Source organism: Dermacentor variabilis, chromosome 9, assembly GCF_050947875.1.
Source record: "Dermacentor variabilis isolate Ectoservices chromosome 9, ASM5094787v1, whole genome shotgun sequence".
In the NCBI taxonomy this organism is placed as follows: Eukaryota; Metazoa; Arthropoda; class Arachnida; order Ixodida; family Ixodidae; genus Dermacentor; species Dermacentor variabilis.
The window spans coordinates 61,062,988-61,082,716 of NC_134576.1; the positions used below are offsets into that span (position 1 = coordinate 61,062,988).

Here is a 19,729-nt window from a genome sequence, read left to right on the forward strand (position 1 = left end):
GGTTTGCCCAGAAGGTCGAGCGACCACCCTATAGAGGCGTGGGCCCCAAGTTTGAACGCCAGGTCGGTTAGAATTTTTCTTCAATTGTGGCTATTTCTTCTCAGAAACCAATATGAGTTACCTTTGCAGCTTCGTTCTACCGTATGCAGAGAGATATTCTTCACTTCCATTGTGCGTGTGTACCGTGGATAGGTAGGACTACAATACCTGTAATGTGTCGTTTACACCTATAAGAAAGGTGAGTCAACAGCGGTTCACATCGAAAAAGCAGGTTTTTCCATTCTTTTCCGTGTTCGTTATTCGCAGGAGAGAGACGGTCCCCCAGAAGACCTGGTCTTTATTTCTTCAAAGCCAACCGCTGTTGAGTCACTTCAACTTCACCTACACCTTTCTGCACTTCTTTAGCACCGACCTACTCTTGCCATTTACTGGACATTTGTTAATTTTACCTTTGTCCTTTTTAGACAACACTGCCTTCGGAATCGGCCCACATTTTTCGTTAAATAAAGCCACACTTGCAGCTCCGGTTTTAGGCGCGTGCAGTTTCCACGAGGTCATCTGGGTTTTATTTCGGCCTTTCTTCTCAAATTATTTCATTTCATTTATATTTTCCTAAGAACCCCACGAGGGGCTGTCGCATAATGAGCAATAACAGAAACAATTAAAGCGAATTTATTACGACGATGTGTCAGTTCAAAAGATGCTTAGACATGTTTAATAAGTCATAATGGACAGGTGATGGCGACGGTATCGTGAGGAAGGTTGCCTAATACTGCTCCGTACATACCGCTACGCTAATCAGGTTCGTGTTATTCATTCCAAGCTATATTTGGACGCCTTTTCGCTGTCGAACACACATTACAATGCCTCAAATAATCGAATTACGAGGAGAAAGTGGTTACATACAGACATCCAACGAATCATAAGGTGATTTGAACTCGCCAAGGAAGACCTTGTTTTAAAATGTATTGATTGCAGGTGTGATTGCCTTGCTACAAGGCACTTAGCGGGAAGTTGTGAGTAAAAAGTAAGTGAACCCAACTGAATTACCCTGAAAAGCACAGAATTTTAGGGTGCTGCAGGACAACCGCCAGTTGGGGAAGTGGTTATTGATGAATAATGTTGAACAAGAAGCTGTTGATGGTGAAATAAATAAATAAATACCATCACCAAATTTCTCCCATAACATTTTACGTTATGAAGCCCTCTTTATTAACACCAAATATGAGCCATTAGGAATAAATGAGCTGTTTGTTCGCATATACAGCAACTTCTTGGAAAGTGTAACTGATCGTTCTAAAGTCAGAAAAGTCCCGTTCCCTGGACAATGCAGCCTGCTCCGTTAAAAGGAAGATTTCTTCGTAGCTTAGTTTTAGGAATATTAGAAAAATGTTCGAAATATATTGGCACGGGTACTTGTTTGTCTTTATCGGGCGACACGTTTCACCGCCTAACAAATGTTATCGCACAGCGCAGGGCGCGCCTGCACGTATCGGGAGTTTCTGGAATGTTATCGATGCTTCCATCCGCTGACTGTGACCGAACCTTGTGTAATATGATTGCATGTGTGCGCGACGCGAATAATGTAGAACTTTGTGGAAGGCACGCGGGTCCCAACGATTACTCTGGAGCATTCGATGACTGATGTAAAAAAGCCGACACGCTTGACCCGCTGATCAGATTTTCGACGATCGCTGACCGTGTTCGCCGCCATCGCTCTGCTATAAGTGTAGCCTGTTTTTTGTGGGCACCGGTTCGCCCAATAAAAGTTAGTTTTGTCTTTCACAGCATTGCTACTGTGTTCTTCAACGTCACCACCACGTGATAATATTCGTACTTATTGGTAGCGACTATTGGATTCAAAGACCAAGGAGAATAGAAAACATTCGATTCCTATTCGAAATTGGCGATTTTTTCGTACAGGAACCAGAAAACTGCGTGTTCAAAGATGAAATACAAAAAAGGTCGAAAGAAAAAAGAGAGAAACCGCGGCTCAATGTTCACATTCCTGGCAAAACGGCGTGCCCATAAAGGGAAACGGAAAGTCCAACCAGCAGGAAGCCGGAGCGCGCGTGCACGCCTTTAACGATAGCAACGGCAGCGGCGATCGAAAAAAAATCGCTTCCTTTCCCAGTAGTAGCCACCGGTACTTTGTTAGCGCAGGCGCTGTCCCTGATTTACACGTGATATGCCGCGGAAACTTCTTTTTTCGCGTCATTCAGTACAGCAAATATTTCACTGGTGCGTCCTCTTTTTGATGAAGGACGATGGGGTAGTTCCGGGAATGAAGATTAAGCGATGCAGATTCAGGCTTGTTCAGGCAGCCATAGCAGCCGCCCACCACGGACGCTACCAGGGGACGCTACGAAGCCCTCGAAGAGTCAATTGTATGCACCGAGCCTACATCCTCACTGTAACCTAATCTAACACACCAAAGGCTGGATACCTCACACCGCGTTCACCTTAGCCGCCATTAAATTGAAGAGAAGGCAAGAGGAGGCAGGACACGATGTAAAGAAGAGACGAAAGTGAAAGAATGAAGAGGTGTATAGGAAGAGGGGGGCGACCCCGGGCGTGTCTGTCACGGGGGTGGCGCCTTTATGAAGCTAGGGACGCGCCGAGGGGCACTGGCTCAGCCCCCAGGATCTACTTTTTCCCGGACATTGGTAAGGCCGCGCGGCTAAGCTCAGGAGGGTCCGACACCCATGTCTGTGGTGTCGCAACACACCGAACACCTGCTGACGCAGACGACCCCAGCGCGACGTATAAGAGGAGTGAAGTTTCCACTTTGAATGGGAATCAACCACTGTTTCGGAAGCATTTGTTGCTTTACGTTCTTTGTAAAACGATTCCTCTGCGTGTGGCTAAAACTACTGATCTTAGAGAAAGTGGATGTTAGTTAGAGGTGGGCAAATACCAAATTTTTCGAATACGTATTGAAATACTGATAGTAATAATCGAATATCGAACTGCATCTACGTTTACACAGCAGGAATACTTATTTCTGCTGTAAGTACCACTCCTATACTAAGAAAAAGAAAAATTTACTTGAAGGGATAAAGAATCAGACCTAAACACAGGATGAGTAGTCGTCAATAAAAACTGCGCGAATAGGCTCTCATCATCTTTAGAGCTTGGTTGTAAACAAGGCTTCCAAGGATGAATGCCTGCTGTATGAAATAGACCTTTACAAAACGCTAAATAAATGGTTGCCGAAAAATATCAGACGTTATGGCTAAAAAACGGAAAAACAGATGCCTAGGACTTATGCACCGGAAGCACGAGTAAAAGCGCTAATTTGAAGGAAAAACATCTCTGGACGTTTCGTGAAAGATAAAAATGCTACGTGGATAGAGTTTCAATACTATTAAAAGACAGACTACAACCAATACCCTCAGATTGTTACGTAAGCTTTTGCGTGAAAATCGAAAAGAAAACCCGTTCTGCCCACTGTTTCTGCATTTTTTCGATAACCTTTGTCGTTTTCTTGTTCACTTCTGATAACTTGCAATACTGTATTTAGCAGACGGAGCACAGAATGAAGACTTGAACAGTCAGTTGTTGCGAAATGTTTGGCTAGCTTCATTTATTCGAAACTACCGAATAGTTACTTTTGGAATATGACTAAGAATACTAATATTCCATTCGCATTCGAAACTTCAAATATGCATCTGCCACTATACATATTATTTCAAGAAACTGCTGATAATTTTTCATCGTACCCTTAGAAACATTGCGATAAATTAGAATGCTGCGTCGTTCTTTTTTAAATCAGCATGTCGCGTTGCTCCTAACATTTTAATGTTGCGGTTTCGTCTACTAGCGGATAAAATGTTGCATTTGATATTTTATTACAGCGACATCTTGGATCGGTCCGCCCATTTCTTCTATTCTTTCCGCGTCTCTCTCCCTTCTGCAAAAGATAGAAACTAATACGCGCCAGTCTAAGTAACGTTAGAAATTTTACCGAAGCCTTTACGATGCATATCTAAATTTTGTGTGAGGCGTAACCGTTGTAAAGCCTGCGTCAGCATTCTTTTTCTTTTCATATATATTTTACATCCCAAGCATTTCAAGCATTATAACGTTTGAGTACAGCATAGAGAAGCCGTTGCTACACATTAATAACACTGAGTTTGTAATAAAGCACATGAAACATAAACCGAGCCATGCAGGTTCTCATAGACACACATTTAGAGGACAGAATGTTTTGCTGTGTTCAATCTAGCAGTAAAACGACAAACGCAAGAAAGAACGCGAAAGTAAGGTTTTTAGGACACTCACATCAACCGATTTTCCCACGATGCAACAATAACAACTTACCTAGCGTACCATTGTACTCATATTCTAAAACCGAATTTGGTGCATGTGCGAAATTAGAGAGAAAAATAAGACTAAATTGCCTTGAATAGATATGTTAGGTAAGCGCATGTAGATATACGACCAAGAAGATCAAAGTTTAAATGGAGGCTAGAAATATAACTCGCTATAACAAGAACTTTTTCATATTCAAAGGGAACGTTAGCGGCCCACATTTCGGCTGCCAGACCTTGGCGCATAAAAAATTTTTTTGCGAACGACGAATATGTTCCCAGTGACATTTAATTTCCTATCGGGCCAATGTTAATTCAGACGGAGGCTTACCGAGATGCTGGCGATGCAAGCCATCTTACGGCTGTCCAAAGGCTCTGTGGCTGTCCAAAGGCTGTGTGATGGAAAATTTGAAATGTCCATGTACTTCGCCGGTTACCGGTAGAGTGCCGTCACTCTAGGTAACACAAAACACCTGCTTTCAGTTGCTTCAAAGTGAATGTCACTTTGTGTGACACAGAAACAGTTTTCCTTCTTTTGTTTTTGATCACACGCAACAGGAAGAGCAACGTGCGTTATAGGATAGAACGCTTTATGTACCGCATTTTTGTTTTCACGCTCTTTATTTTTTATGCGCGATATACACAATCGCCTGCCGCTGAATAAGGGTGGAATTCTGGGTAATACTGGTGCTAGACAGCGCGCTTTTATCCATTATAAACGATGCGAAAAGGAACTTGCCCAACTTGCAGTCTTTGTACGCTATTTCTAATCGCGATGAAGCTTGATCGGTATCGAAAACGCACAGTGTGACTCCAATATAAGCCTAAGCGGAGGCTGCGGCATTTTTTTGTTGTTCAGGGGAGAGCCTTAGGTGACTCATGGGTCGAAAATTTGACCACTCCGGAGTTATGGTATCAAAATTCAGTGACACAAAATTGGCGGCAGAACCCTCGACCTTTGGTGAGAGTCGTACTTAGGACTTCCCATGTTAATTAAGGCGACATTAACTAATGCACAGTTAATTAAGCTACTCTTACCCACGACCCTTCGTGGGAGTCTAACCCTCCACCTTTGGTTCGAGTGGAATCCACGACTTGTGTTAATTAGGGCGAAGTTAATTAGCACACAGTTCATTAAGGTAGAGTTAAGACATTTGAACCCATGACCTTTGGTGGGAGAAAACAAATAATAGGAAGGAACAAAGCATTCTAATGATAATGTCAAGTAATTGGATGAACGCCTCGAGAGCGCGTAGGCTTTACATTCATCCTCTTTGATGATTTAATGGCGCATAGGTAGCTATGGCCAAAGAGCGCCACGACATATGGTAATGCATTGTATCTGTATTATTTATTTATTTATTTATTTATTTATTTATTTATTTATTTACAATACTGCCAGTCTCATATCGAGACCATAGCAGGTGGGCATATGATTATACATACATTTCATGGCTTATATACCGAATGGTAAGAACATGAAAACATGTAAATGAAAATACATAAAACAGGTTCAATGCACAATTTTACAACACTAATAATATGAATAACAAGAGAAACTCACAGAAATAGTACACGCCAGGTTACATGTACGTAAGGATTATTACTGTGTTACAAAAACAAAGAAAGAAACAAAGGGGGTAAACGTTTCGCTACAGTTAAAAAAATGGGGGTTCTGACAATTATATATGCGTAAGATGTATTCTTTCCTAATTAATTATTTCGTTTTCTAATAACTTAACAAAATCAGACTGCGATACTGTGTTAGTTACAGATGCATCTAGGTTATTTCACTCGCGCACAACACGGGGGAAAAAGGAAGACTGAAAAGTATCGTTATTACATAGGAACTCGTTTAGTGTATATGCATGATTATGACGAAGTACGCGGGATTCAGAAAAGGTAACGTATGCAGAGGCATTTATTTTTAGTCGGCTGTGTAATATTTAATGCAGAAATTTTAGACGAGCTCGTTTTTCTCGTACAGCCAAAGTTGCAAGCCCTGACTGTGTTAGAAGAAGAGTAGGGGAATCACAGCGCCGGTATTTTCGGTGGATAAACCTAATTGCCTTTCTCTGGATCCTTTCCAGTTTAGATATGTTTGATTTAGTGTGCGGGAACCATACGACATTAGCATACTCAAGGACAGGTCTCACAAATGTAATGTAAGTTAAAAGTTTGACGTTAGTTGGTGCCAACCGCAGGTACCTTTTGAGAAAGAAGAGTTTTCGTAATGCACAAGAAGTAATGTTGTTAATATGTGCTGTCCAGTTAAGGTCGGACGTTATTGTTAAACCAACATACTTATGCTGTTGAACTCTAGTTACGAGGCTGCTGTTAAGTGTGTAGTGGAAAAACTATGGGTGCTTTTTTCTAGTTACTGTCATGGAAACCGTTTTGTTTGTATTAATGGTCATTTGGCAGTTATCACACCATTCGGTTATTTTTGGTAGTGCATTATCGAGCAGAACTTGATCTTGGTGATTGCGTATTTCTCTGTATATTATGCAGTCGTCTGCAAACAGTTTGATTTTACAATCAATGTTATTTGTAATGTCATTGATAAAAAGTAAAAATAACAGCGGACCTATTACTGAGCCCTGTGGGACCCCTGATGTGACAGGCACCGGAGCAGATGGGATGTTTTCGATGATGACAAATTGGGATCGGTGAGATAAAAAGTTTTTTATCCATGCAGTAATAGGTCCATTGCCAATCGCAGCTGTAATTTTGACAGTTAGTTTAGTATGGCACACACAATCAAACGCTTTACTGAAATCTAGTGAAAGTAGGTCAGTTTGATTATGATTATTAATACTTAAAGCAAGATCGTGTACGACCTCTGTTAGCTGAGTGACTGTCGATAAGCCTCTTCTAAAACCGTGTTGAACATCTACTAGAATATGTTCTTCGAAATATGCGGTTAAGTGTTTGACAATAATGTGTTCCAAAATTTTACATGATGTGCTGGTAAGCGAAATTGGTCTGTAGTTAGATGGCAGGTTAGTATTGGATGACTTATGAATCGGTACAATTTTGGCAATTTTCCAGTCTTCAGGTAGCTCTGCCGTCGAAAGTGACTTGCGGTAAATAAGGCCAAGATATTTACTATTACATTCAGCATATCTTTTCAAGAACTCGTTGGGGATGTTATCTGGACCGTTTGATTTCTTCACGTCTAACTCAAGTAACTGCTTAAATATTCCGGAGTCGTTTATTGTTAATGTGTCAATAGTGTGAAATGATGACGGTGGCAAATATGGAATCGTGTCGTCATCTTTAGTAAAGTCTGATTGAAAGTGTTGGTTAAATTTATCAGCGAGTGCCAGTTTTTCCTCGCGTGGACGATCTGGTGTCGTTGCGGGGCGTGCGCGGAAAAAGTTCCAGAAGCCATTAGGGTTGTGATTCACAAGGTTAGGCAATGTTTCATTGAAATATATACGCATCGCAAGCTTCGTCATTAACTTGAGCTCGTCGGCAGCGCGGGAGAGTTGCGATTTTGTTTGTGTACTTGCACCGTTCTTTTTCATCTTACGCCGCAAGCGTTTTATTATGCGCTTGACATGAATTATATCGCGTGTTACCCAAGGATTTTTTTTGTTCGATTTTTTACTTTTTTTCGGGATGTAATGACGCATGCAGTGCGATACGATACGCTTGAAATGAAGCCAGAGATCATTAACGTGGACAGAACTTTCGTTGGCAGTTTCGTAAAATTCTTAGTATTCATGCGCTAAATAGGTTAGTATAGCGGAATCATCTGCTTTTTCAAAATTAGGGACAATAATTTCACTAGTTTTGGCTGTTGCAGTGCATCCGAGGGGCAGCTGGCATTTTGGTATGTTGTGGTCTGAGATACCATTTATGATCTCCGAGTTCAGTAGATCAAGGGGGGAGTTGTCACTAATCAGTATTAAGTCTAGGATGTTAGCGCTTGTTCCTTGTGTTCGCGTAGGAGAGGTTACTACTTGATGAAGCCCGAAATTTAGCATCAAATCAATGAGCGAATTTGAAGAGAGTGAAGTGTGGTGCATGGTATTCCAGTCAATATCAGCTAAATTGAGGTCTCCCATAAGAATAACTCGGTTGCTAGCATGCTTCTGCAAAATCTCCTGTACAGCAATAACACTTTCGTGACTAGAAAGACGATTTCTGTAGAAGCAACCAGCAAGTATAGCAAAATCATCGCACATAATCCTGCAGAACACAGTCTCGACATCTGGAACGACGGGCATCAATACAAAGGGTAAGTGCTTCTTAATAAGCAGAGCTACGCCTCCGCCTCGAGTTGGTCGATCTTTACGGATAACTGAGTAATTTGGGGGTGCTATTTCGTGGCTGTATATTTCTAATGAAAGATGAAAGCCATGTTCCAGTAATAGCAACAATGTCAGGGCTGTGCTCGAGTAACAGGTTTTCTAATGCTTCAGTTTTATTTACAATACTTCTCGCGTTTACATTTAGCAGTGTTATTTCTGTGAATGTTTGTGGCTTCGAGTTACTGATCGACTTCTTTCGGCGTTTTTTTGAACTGCGACTCTCACGCTTCTTTCATCATCCCAGACAAACATGCTATCGTTTATGTACAGTTTATCAAAGAATAAGGATACCTTTTCACCTTTCTCACGGTTTGATTTAGCGATTTCCCAGAGGTTTCTTCTCTTTTCCCGCACTCTACGACTGAAGTTTTCACCTATAGAGTACTTAGTGTTCTTGAATTTATAGCCTTTCTTCAGTATCGCTGGTTTGTTGCTTGAGTGAAATAACTTTAAGATTACTGGTCTGTTTCTGTCTTTATTCGGCCTGCCTAAGCGATGTATTCGTTCGATGGCAACTGGCTCCAGGCCAAGGATTTCCTTGATGATTAACACTGTGTTCCAATGTAGAGCTGTTTTCGCCCTCATCCTCGGGAAGTCCGTAAACAATAAGATTTGATCTTCTGCTGTGGTTTTCTAAATCATCAACCCTGCTTCCTAATATTTTAAAAGCTTTTTCCAACTGCAATATGTTCTTTTTGTATGAGATTACTTTTTCTTCAAGTTTGGAGAGGGCGTCTATCTTCTTTTCAATTCCGGTTAGCCGATGTTCTTTGATATCTTTATATCGGTTGCGATATCCTTTAGTTGTTTAGTAATCTGGCTTAACTCGGGGCCTGGATTCTCTTCTACATCCCCAGCTACTAAAAGAAGTTTCCATAGAAACAATACAACATCAGCAACTGCAACAACAAGCCGCAAAGGGACAAAGAATCAATCATCATCATCATCATCATCAGCAGCAGCAGCAGCAGCAGCAGCAGCAGCAGCAGCAGCAGCAGCAGCAGCAGCAGCAGCAGCAGCAGCAGCAGCAGCAGCAGCAGCAGCAGCAGCAGCAGCAGCAGCAGCAGCAGCAGCAGCAGCAGCAGCAGCAGCAGCAGCAGCAGCAGCAGCAGCAGCAGCAGCAGCAGCAGCAGCAGCAGCAGCAGCAGCAGCAGCAGCAGCAGCAGCAGCAGCAGCAGCAGCAGCAGCAGCAGCAGCAGCAGCAGCAGCAGCAGCAGCAGCAGCAGCAGCAGCAGCAGCAGCAGCAGCAGCAGCAGCAGCAGCAGCAGCAGCAGCAGCAGCAGCAGCAGCAGCAGCAGCAGCAGCAGCAGCAGCAGCAGCAGCAGCAGCAGCAGCAGCAGCAGCAGCAGCAGCAGCAGCAGCAGCAGCAGCAGCAGCAGCAGCAGCAGCAGCAGCAGCAGCAGCAGCAGCAGCAGCAGCAGCAGCAGCAGCAGCAGCAGCAGCAGCAGCAGCAGCAGCAGCAGCAGCAGCAGCAGCAGCAGCAGCAGCAGCAGCAGCAGCAGCAGCAGCAGCAGCAGCAGCAGCAGCAGCAGCAGCAGCAGCAGCAGCAGCAGCAGCAGCAGCAGCAGCAGCAGCAGCAGCAGCAGCAGCAGCAGCAGCAGCAGCAGCAGCAGCAGCAGCAGCAGCAGCAGCAGCAGCAGCAGCAGCAGCAGCAGCAGCAGCAGCAGCAGCAGCAGCAGCAGCAGCAGCAGCAGCAGCAGCAGCAGCAGCAGCAGCAGCAGCAGCAGCAGCAGCAGCAGCAGCAGCAGCAGCAGCAGCAGCAGCAGCAGCAGCAGCAGCAGCAGCAGCAGCAGCAGCAGCAGCAGCAGCAGCAGCAGCAGCAGCAGCAGCAGCAGCAGCAGCAGCAGCAGCAGCAGCAGCAGCAGCAGCAGCAGCAGCAGCAGCAGCAGCAGCAGCAGCAGCAGCAGCAGCAGCAGCAGCAGCAGCAGCAGCAGCAGCAGCAGCAGCAGCAGCAGCAGCAGCAGCAGCAGCAGCAGCAGCAGCAGCAGCAGCAGCAGCAGCAGCAGCAGCAGCAGCAGCAGCAGCAGCAGCAGCAGCAGCAGCAGCAGCAGCAGCAGCAGCAGCAGCAGCAGCAGCAGCAGCAGCAGCAGCAGCAGCAGCAGCAGCAGCAGCAGCAGCAGCAGCAGCAGCAGCAGCAGCAGCAGCAGCAGCAGCAGCAGCAGCAGCAGCAGCAGCAGCAGCAGCAGCAGCAGCAGCAGCAGCAGCAGCAGCAGCAGCAGCAGCAGCAGCAGCAGCAGCAGCAGCAGCAGCAGCAGCAGCAGCAGCAGCAGCAGCAGCAGCAGCAGCAGCAGCAGCAGCAGCAGCAGCAGCAGCAGCAGCAGCAGCAGCAGCAGCAGCAGCAGCAGCAGCAGCAGCAGCAGCAGCAGCAGCAGCAGCAGCAGCAGCAGCAGCAGCAGCAGCAGCAGCAGCAGCAGCAGCAGCAGCAGCAGCAGCAGCAGCAGCAGCAGCAGCAGCAGCAGCAGCAGCAGCAGCAGCAGCAGCAGCAGCAGCAGCAGCAGCAGCAGCAGCAGCAGCAGCAGCAGCAGCAGCAGCAGCAGCAGCAGCAGCAGCAGCAGCAGCAGCAGCAGCAGCAGCAGCAGCAGCAGCAGCAGCAGCAGCAGCAGCAGCAGCAGCAGCAGCAGCAGCAGCAGCAGCAGCAGCAGCAGCAGCAGCAGCAGCAGCAGCAGCAGCAGCAGCAGCAGCAGCAGCAGCAGCAGCAGCAGCAGCAGCAGCAGCAGCAGCAGCAGCAGCAGCAGCAGCAGCAGCAGCAGCAGCAGCAGCAGCAGCAGCAGCAGCAGCAGCAGCAGCAGCAGCAGCAGCAGCAGCAGCAGCAGCAGCAGCAGCAGCAGCAGCAGCAGCAGCAGCAGCAGCAGCAGCAGCAGCAGCAGCAGCAGCAGCAGCAGCAGCAGCAGCAGCAGCAGCAGCAGCAGCAGCAGCAGCAGCAGCAGCAGCAGCAGCAGCAGCAGCAGCAGCAGCAGCAGCAGCAGCAGCAGCAGCAGCAGCAGCAGCAGCAGCAGCAGCAGCAGCAGCAGCAGCAGCAGCAGCAGCAGCAGCAGCAGCAGCAGCAGCAGCAGCAGCAGCAGCAGCAGCAGCAGCAGCAGCAGCAGCAGCAGCAGCAGCAGCAGCAGCAGCAGCAGCAGCAGCAGCAGCAGCAGCAGCAGCAGCAGCAGCAGCAGCAGCAGCAGCAGCAGCAGCAGCAGCAGCAGCAGCAGCAGCAGCAGCAGCAGCAGCAGCAGCAGCAGCAGCAGCAGCAGCAGCAGCAGCAGCAGCAGCAGCAGCAGCAGCAGCAGCAGCAGCAGCAGCAGCAGCAGCAGCAGCAGCAGCAGCAGCAGCAGCAGCAGCAGCAGCAGCAGCAGCAGCAGCAGCAGCAGCAGCAGCAGCAGCAGCAGCAGCAGCAGCAGCAGCAGCAGCAGCAGCAGCAGCAGCAGCAGCAGCAGCAGCAGCAGCAGCAGCAGCAGCAGCAGCAGCAGCAGCAGCAGCAGCAGCAGCAGCAGCAGCAGCAGCAGCAGCAGCAGCAGCAGCAGCAGCAGCAGCAGCAGCAGCAGCAGCAGCAGCAGCAGCAGCAGCAGCAGCAGCAGCAGCAGCAGCAGCAGCAGCAGCAGCAGCAGCAGCAGCAGCAGCAGCAGCAGCAGCAGCAGCAGCAGCAGCAGCAGCAGCAGCAGCAGCAGCAGCAGCAGCAGCAGCAGCAGCAGCAGCAGCAGCAGCAGCAGCAGCAGCAGCAGCAGCAGCAGCAGCAGCAGCAGCAGCAGCAGCAGCAGCAGCAGCAGCAGCAGCAGCAGCAGCAGCAGCAGCAGCAGCAGCAGCAGCAGCAGCAGCAGCAGCAGCAGCAGCAGCAGCAGCAGCAGCAGCAGCAGCAGCAGCAGCAGCAGCAGCAGCAGCAGCAGCAGCAGCAGCAGCAGCAGCAGCAGCAGCAGCAGCAGCAGCAGCAGCAGCAGCAGCAGCAGCAGCAGCAGCAGCAGCAGCAGCAGCAGCAGCAGCAGCAGCAGCAGCAGCAGCAGCAGCAGCAGCAGCAGCAGCAGCAGCAGCAGCAGCAGCAGCAGCAGCAGCAGCAGCAGCAGCAGCAGCAGCAGCAGCAGCAGCAGCAGCAGCAGCAGCAGCAGCAGCAGCAGCAGCAGCAGCAGCAGCAGCAGCAGCAGCAGCAGCAGCAGCAGCAGCAGCAGCAGCAGCAGCAGCAGCAGCAGCAGCAGCAGCAGCAGCAGCAGCAGCAGCAGCAGCAGCAGCAGCAGCAGCAGCAGCAGCAGCAGCAGCAGCAGCAGCAGCAGCAGCAGCAGCAGCAGCAGCAGCAGCAGCAGCAGCAGCAGCAGCAGCAGCAGCAGCAGCAGCAGCAGCAGCAGCAGCAGCAGCAGCAGCAGCAGCAGCAGCAGCAGCAGCAGCAGCAGCAGCAGCAGCAGCAGCAGCAGCAGCAGCAGCAGCAGCAGCAGCAGCAGCAGCAGCAGCAGCAGCAGCAGCAGCAGCAGCAGCAGCAGCAGCAGCAGCAGCAGCAGCAGCAGCAGCAGCAGCAGCAGCAGCAGCAGCAGCAGCAGCAGCAGCAGCAGCAGCAGCAGCAGCAGCAGCAGCAGCAGCAGCAGCAGCAGCAGCAGCAGCAGCAGCAGCAGCAGCAGCAGCAGCAGCAGCAGCAGCAGCAGCAGCAGCAGCAGCAGCAGCAGCAGCAGCAGCAGCAGCAGCAGCAGCAGCAGCAGCAGCAGCAGCAGCAGCAGCAGCAGCAGCAGCAGCAGCAGCAGCAGCAGCAGCAGCAGCAGCAGCAGCAGCAGCAGCAGCAGCAGCAGCAGCAGCAGCAGCAGCAGCAGCAGCAGCAGCAGCAGCAGCAGCAGCAGCAGCAGCAGCAGCAGCAGCAGCAGCAGCAGCAGCAGCAGCAGCAGCAGCAGCAGCAGCAGCAGCAGCAGCAGCAGCAGCAGCAGCAGCAGCAGCAGCAGCAGCAGCAGCAGCAGCAGCAGCAGCAGCAGCAGCAGCAGCAGCAGCAGCAGCAGCAGCAGCAGCAGCAGCAGCAGCAGCAGCAGCAGCAGCAGCAGCAGCAGCAGCAGCAGCAGCAGCAGCAGCAGCAGCAGCAGCAGCAGCAGCAGCAGCAGCAGCAGCAGCAGCAGCAGCAGCAGCAGCAGCAGCAGCAGCAGCAGCAGCAGCAGCAGCAGCAGCAGCAGCAGCAGCAGCAGCAGCAGCAGCAGCAGCAGCAGCAGCAGCAGCAGCAGCAGCAGCAGCAGCAGCAGCAGCAGCAGCAGCAGCAGCAGCAGCAGCAGCAGCAGCAGCAGCAGCAGCAGCAGCAGCAGCAGCAGCAGCAGCAGCAGCAGCAGCAGCAGCAGCAGCAGCAGCAGCAGCAGCAGCAGCAGCAGCAGCAGCAGCAGCAGCAGCAGCAGCAGCAGCAGCAGCAGCAGCAGCAGCAGCAGCAGCAGCAGCAGCAGCAGCAGCAGCAGCAGCAGCAGCAGCAGCAGCAGCAGCAGCAGCAGCAGCAGCAGCAGCAGCAGCAGCAGCAGCAGCAGCAGCAGCAGCAGCAGCAGCAGCAGCAGCAGCAGCAGCAGCAGCAGCAGCAGCAGCAGCAGCAGCAGCAGCAGCAGCAGCAGCAGCAGCAGCAGCAGCAGCAGCAGCAGCAGCAGCAGCAGCAGCAGCAGCAGCAGCAGCAGCAGCAGCAGCAGCAGCCTGGTTACGCCCCCTGCAGGGCAAAGGCCTTTCCCATACTTCTCCAACTACCCCGGTCATGTACTAATTGTGGCCATGTTGTCTCTGCAAACTTCTTAATTTCATCCGCCCACCTAACTTTCTGCCGCCACCTGCTACGCTTCGCTTCCCTTCGAATCCAGTCCGTAACCCTTAATGACCACCGGTTATCTTCCCTCCTCATTACTTATCCTGCCCATGGCCCTTTCTTTTTCTTGATTTCAACTAACATGTCATTAACTCCCGTTTGTTCCCTCACCCAATCTGCTCTTTTCTTATCCCTTAAGGTTACACCCCTCATTCTCCTTGCCATAGCTCGTTGCGTCGTCCTCAATTTAAGTAGAACTTTTCGTAAGCCTCCAGGTTTCTTCCCGGTAGGTGAGTTTTGGTAAGACACAGCTGTTATACAGTTTTCTTTTGAGGGATAATGGCAACCTGCTGTTCATGAGCTGATAGTGCCTGCCGAGCGCACCCTAGCCCATTATTATTTTTTCTGATTATTTCGGTCTCAAGATCCGAATCCGCAGTCACTACCTGCCTTAAGTAGGAGTATTCCCTTGCCACTTGCAGTGCCTCCCTACCTATCGTAAACTGCTGTGTTCTTCCGAGACTGTTAAACATTACTCTAGTTTCTTGCAGATGAATTTTTAGACCCAACCTTCTGCTTTGCCTCTCCAGGTCAGTGAGCATGCATTGCAATTGGTCCCTTGAGTTGCTAACTAAGGCAATATCATCGGCGAATACCGAGTTACTAAGGTATTCTCCACTACCTCTTATCCCCAATTCTTCCCATTCCAGGTCTCGGAATACCTGCTGTAAACACGCCGTGAATTGCATTGGAGAGATTGTATCGCCCTGCCTGACGCCTTTCTTTATTGGGATTTTGTTGCTTTCTTTATGGAGGACTACGATGGCTGTGAAGCCGCTATAGATATCTTTCAGTATTTTTACATACGGCTCGTCTACACCCTGATTCCGTATTGCCTCCATGACTGCTGAGGTTTCGACTGAATCAAACGCTTTCTCGTAATCAATGAAAGCTATGTATAAGGGTTAGTTATATACCGCACATTTCTCTATCACCTGATTGATAGTATGAATATGGTCTATTGTTGAGTAGCATTTAGGGAATCCTGCCTGGTACTTTGATTGACTGAAGTCTAAGGTGTTCCTCATTCTATTTGCGATTACTTTAGTAAATACTTTGTAGGCAACAGACAGTAAGCTGATTGGTCGATAATTTTTCAAGTCTTCGGCGTCCCCTTTCTTATGGATTAGGGTTATTTTAGCGTTGTTCGAAGATTCCGGTAGGCTCGAGGTCATGAGGCTTTGCGTGTACAGGGGGGCCAGTTCTTCTAGAACAATTTGCCCACCATCCTTCAACAAATCTGCTGTTACCTGATCCTCCCCTGCTGTCTTCCCCCTTCGCATAGCTCCCAAGTCTTTCTTTATTTCTTCCGGCGGTACTTGTGGGATTTCAAATTCCTCTAGGCTGTTCTCTCTTCCATTATCGTCGTGGGTGCCACTGGCACTGTACAAATCTCTGTAGAACTCCTCAGCCACTTGAACTATCTCATCTATATTAGTAATGATATTTCCGGCTTTGCCTCTTAAGGCATACATCTGATCAAGTTAAGTCGAAAATGTAGGTGTATTATGACTGTAAAGAGGTCTCAAAACGGACCGCTGTTAACTACGTAAAAGATAATGACAATGACTCGTGAGAAAAAAATAGCATAAAGGTTTTGCTATGAAGAAAGCGGCGAAAGGTTACGAGACTAAAAATGCTTTATTTGATCTATCAGAATAGAACTGTTCTGCCGCGCGAAACTTATGTTTCACGTGCCCAACACAGGAGGAGGAGGAATAAACTTTATTAGTTGAAATGAGCCGACGGTAAAATCGTCCGAGGTGGGCGGCGTCCCTAGTCCAGGATGCCGTGGGCTTGAGCTGATAGCTTGGCCCTGCTCACCAGGCGATGCTGGTCTTCAGGGCTCGAGCTTATCAGTTGGGCCTCCCACTGCTCGACGGTTGGTCCGGTGATGGGCGGTGTCGATGGATTTTGTGGAAATTCCCATACCATGTGGTAGAGGGTATTAAGCGTAGAGCAGAAGGCGCATTTGTGAGCATAGGTCGTAGGGTACATTGCGTGTAGCAGGGTGCCGTGCGGGAATGTGCCGGTCTGTAGTTTTCGGAAGATCACCGCCTCTTCTCTTGTCAGCTGGGGATGCGGGGGTGGATAGATCCTTCTACCCAGTCTGTAGTGGCTCAGGATATCGGCGTATCTTTTCGGGACGCTATCTTGTTGGTCTACCGGTGCTCGTGAACCTGGTGGGATAGCCCGGAGAATGTGATCTCGGGCAGCGGCATTAGCCGCTACATTACCCGCCAGGGACTCGTGTCCCGGGGCCCAGACAATGTACACCTCTGGAAAATTGTCTCGCTTTTCGAGGATGCTCAGGGCTTGTTTGGAAATGCGGCCCTTTTGATAATTTCTACATGCTGTTTGTGAGTCGGTGATGATCGTGATTAGATCTTCCTCTTGCTGGCCCGTAGTGGCCGCCAGGGCTATCGCCGTTTCTTCCGCGCAGTCGATGTCTGGAGTGCTTACCGAGGCCGCTGCTACCTCTTGTCCTTGGCCGTTGATCACGCTGATAGCGTGGGCCGCTCTGTTCTTGTACTTCGCCGCGTCGGTGTATCGGACTTCTCCTTGTTTTGGTCCTTCGTAGGCCTTACGCAGAGCTTTCACTCTCGCTCGCCTCCTTTCTCTGTGGTATTCAGGGTGCATGTTTCTCGGGATGCTGGCCACCGTGATCTTCTCCCTCAGGGGTAGAGGAACCCGCTGTTTTCTGGACTCATATTCGACTGGGTAGCCCAGTCTTATTAGCGTGTCCCTACCCGTGCTGGTGAGCTTGAGTCGCTCTATCTGGCTCGTCTTGTGGGCCTCTACTAGTTCCTCCCAAGTATTGTGGATGCCCAGGCTGAGTAGCTTCTCCGTCGACGTCGTCGGTGGAAGCCCCAGTGCCAGCTTGTAGGTCTTTCGTATTAGGGTGTTCAATTTGTCTCTCTCGCTGTTCTTGAGACCCAGGTACGGGGTGCCGTAAGTGACTCTGCTGATTGCCAGGGCTTGTATTAATCTGATTGTGTCCTGCTCTTTCAGGCCGTGCTTTTTGTTTGTCACTCTTCGCACCAAGTGCGCGACTTGGGTAACTGTCGCTTGCAGTTTTTTAATGGCGGCGAGACCGGCACCGTCCTTCTGGAGAGTGAGGCCCAGAATACAGAGTGTGTCCACCTTGGGTATGTTGACTCCATTTAGTGTCAACGTTGGGTCAGGTGTCTCCTGCGGAGGCCGCCCTCTTGTCCTCTTTTTGAGGATCAGGAGCTCCGACTTTTCCGGCGCGCATGAAAGACCGCAGCGGTGCAGATAATGCTCGGTCCTGTCGATGGCTTCCTGCAGGGCGTCTTGTTGTTCGCCCGCCGATCCCGTGCACGTCCACATGGTCAGGTCGTCTGCATACATTGCGTGACGGATACCCCTGATGTTCTCCAAGAGGTTCGGCAATCCCCTCATCGCTATATTGAACAGCAACGGGGAGATCACCGACCCCTGGGGGGTTCCTTTCTGCGGTATTTGGAACTTCTCGGTCCTGAGATTCCCCAGGCCTATGGTCACCGTTCTACCCGTCAGGAAGTCCCGGACGTAGTTGTATGTCCGCCGTCCGCAGTTGGTATGTTGTAGGCTGTTTAGCACTGCTTCGTGTGAGACGTTGTCGAAGGCTCCCTTCACGTCGAGTGCCAGGATGGCACTCTTGTGGAATGTGCTGAGGCCGTCGATGACTTCTTCTTTCAGTTGAAGTAGAATGTCCTGGGTGGAGAGGTTAGGCCGGAAACCGAACATAGTGTTCGGCAGGTGCCCACCTTCTTCCAGATAGGGCGAGAGACGATTGTGGACCATGTGCTCGAAGAGTTTTCCCGCGCACGACGTGAGAGAGATCGGACGCAGGTTCTGTAGGTTGATCGGCTTGCCGGGTTTCGGGATCATCGTTACGTCCGCGTGCTTCCAGGAAGCCGGTATACTGCCGTTCTCCCAGCTTTCATTGATAAACTTTAGTAAACTCTCCGTTGCCCCGTCGTCCAGGTTACGGAGGGTCTTGTTGTTAATTTTATCCCTGCCGGGCGTCGTGTTTCTTGTCAGATTTCTTAAGGCTGCCACGATCTCCGACTTGGTGAAAGGTTGGTCTAAATCCGGATTGGGTTCCCCCTCGTACTCCGGGTGAATGACCGGCTGCGTCTTCCGTTGTTGCTCGTCTCCGATGTATTTCTCGGTGATGGCTTCGAGCGCTTCTTCTTCAGTTCCCTGGAAGTTGTGTATAAGTCTTTGTATGTGTTGCCCCGTGACAGTTTTTGATTCCGTCTTCGCGAGAAGGGTCTTTAGAATGGCCCAGGTCTTTCGGTTGCTGAGGGTTCCCTGTAACTGGTCGCACATTTGATTCCAGTTCTGACGTCCGAGTTTTTCAGCATACTCCTCCGCCTGCCGCGAGACTGCGGCAATGCGGATCTTGAGTTTGCGGTTTCTCTTCTGCTTCTTCCATCTCTTCAAAAGTCCTCGCCTGGCCTCCCAGAGGTGAAGTAGGTGTGGGTCGACTTCGGGATTGTCCGCAGTGAGTTGGATGGTCTTTGTGTACTTGGTAACCAAGTCCATCACGTTCTTAGTCCACTCCTCGATGTCCTCTAGGCTTCTGGGGTGTTCGTCTTTCCGGAAAGCAGGCCAGTCCGTAATTTTGGCATGACCTAATCTCACAGGGGTTTTGTGGTGCATGATTTCAGTCTGGATGATATGATGGTCGCTGCCCAGAGTCTCGTCCAGTCTCGACCACTCGACTTGCCTTAAGCCAGTGGAGAAGGTCAGGTCTGGGCTGGTGTCTCTGGAGACACTGTTGCCGATTCTAGTTGGTATTAGAGGATCGGTCCACAACGTCAGCTGGTGGTGTTGTGCCGCGTTGTGCACGTCCATACCCTTCTTGTTGGTTGATCGGTAGCCCCAAGCCACATGTGGAGCGTTAAAGTCACCCACCACGAGAAGTTTTTGACCGTTGGTGACTTTCTTCACTTCTCTCAGGAACTTGTCCAAGTCCTTTAGTGTGTCGCGCGGAGGACTGTATACATTCAGGATGTAGAGGCTCTGCAGGGTTTTCTTGGGAGGAACCAGCTCAATCAGAGTGTGTTCGATTCTGTGGTTGATTTGGTGCTGCTGCGTCGTGTAGTGCTTCTTGATGAGGACGGCGGTCCGGGTCCTTCCTTGGGCAATGTACGTTTTGTAGCCGCGCATCGTAATATTATTTGTTTCTGTTTCCTGTAACGCGATGACGTCAGGTTGGTGTAGGGCGCATAGGTGAAGTAAATTTTGCCGTTTCCGATTTATTCCTCTGCAATTCCACTGCCAAATTTTGAGGGTTTCGGTCGCTTCTTTCT

The 19,729-nt window shown here is 49.8% G+C and overlaps 1 protein-coding gene across 1 annotated transcript in view; it reads right to left on the reverse strand.

Annotated features, from left to right (window-relative positions):
• LOC142558022 (cytochrome P450 2J4-like) overlaps nt 1–4,739 on the reverse strand; it is a 92,208-nt gene extending 87,469 nt beyond the window's left edge. The window contains exon 1 of the mRNA XM_075670189.1: nt 4,645–4,739. Coding sequence (XP_075526304.1) covers nt 4,645–4,734 — 90 coding nt within the window. The 5' untranslated portion in view covers nt 4,735–4,739. The remainder of the gene's footprint in view (nt 1–4,644) is intronic.
• Nucleotides 4,740–19,729: the final 14,990 nt, after the last annotated feature.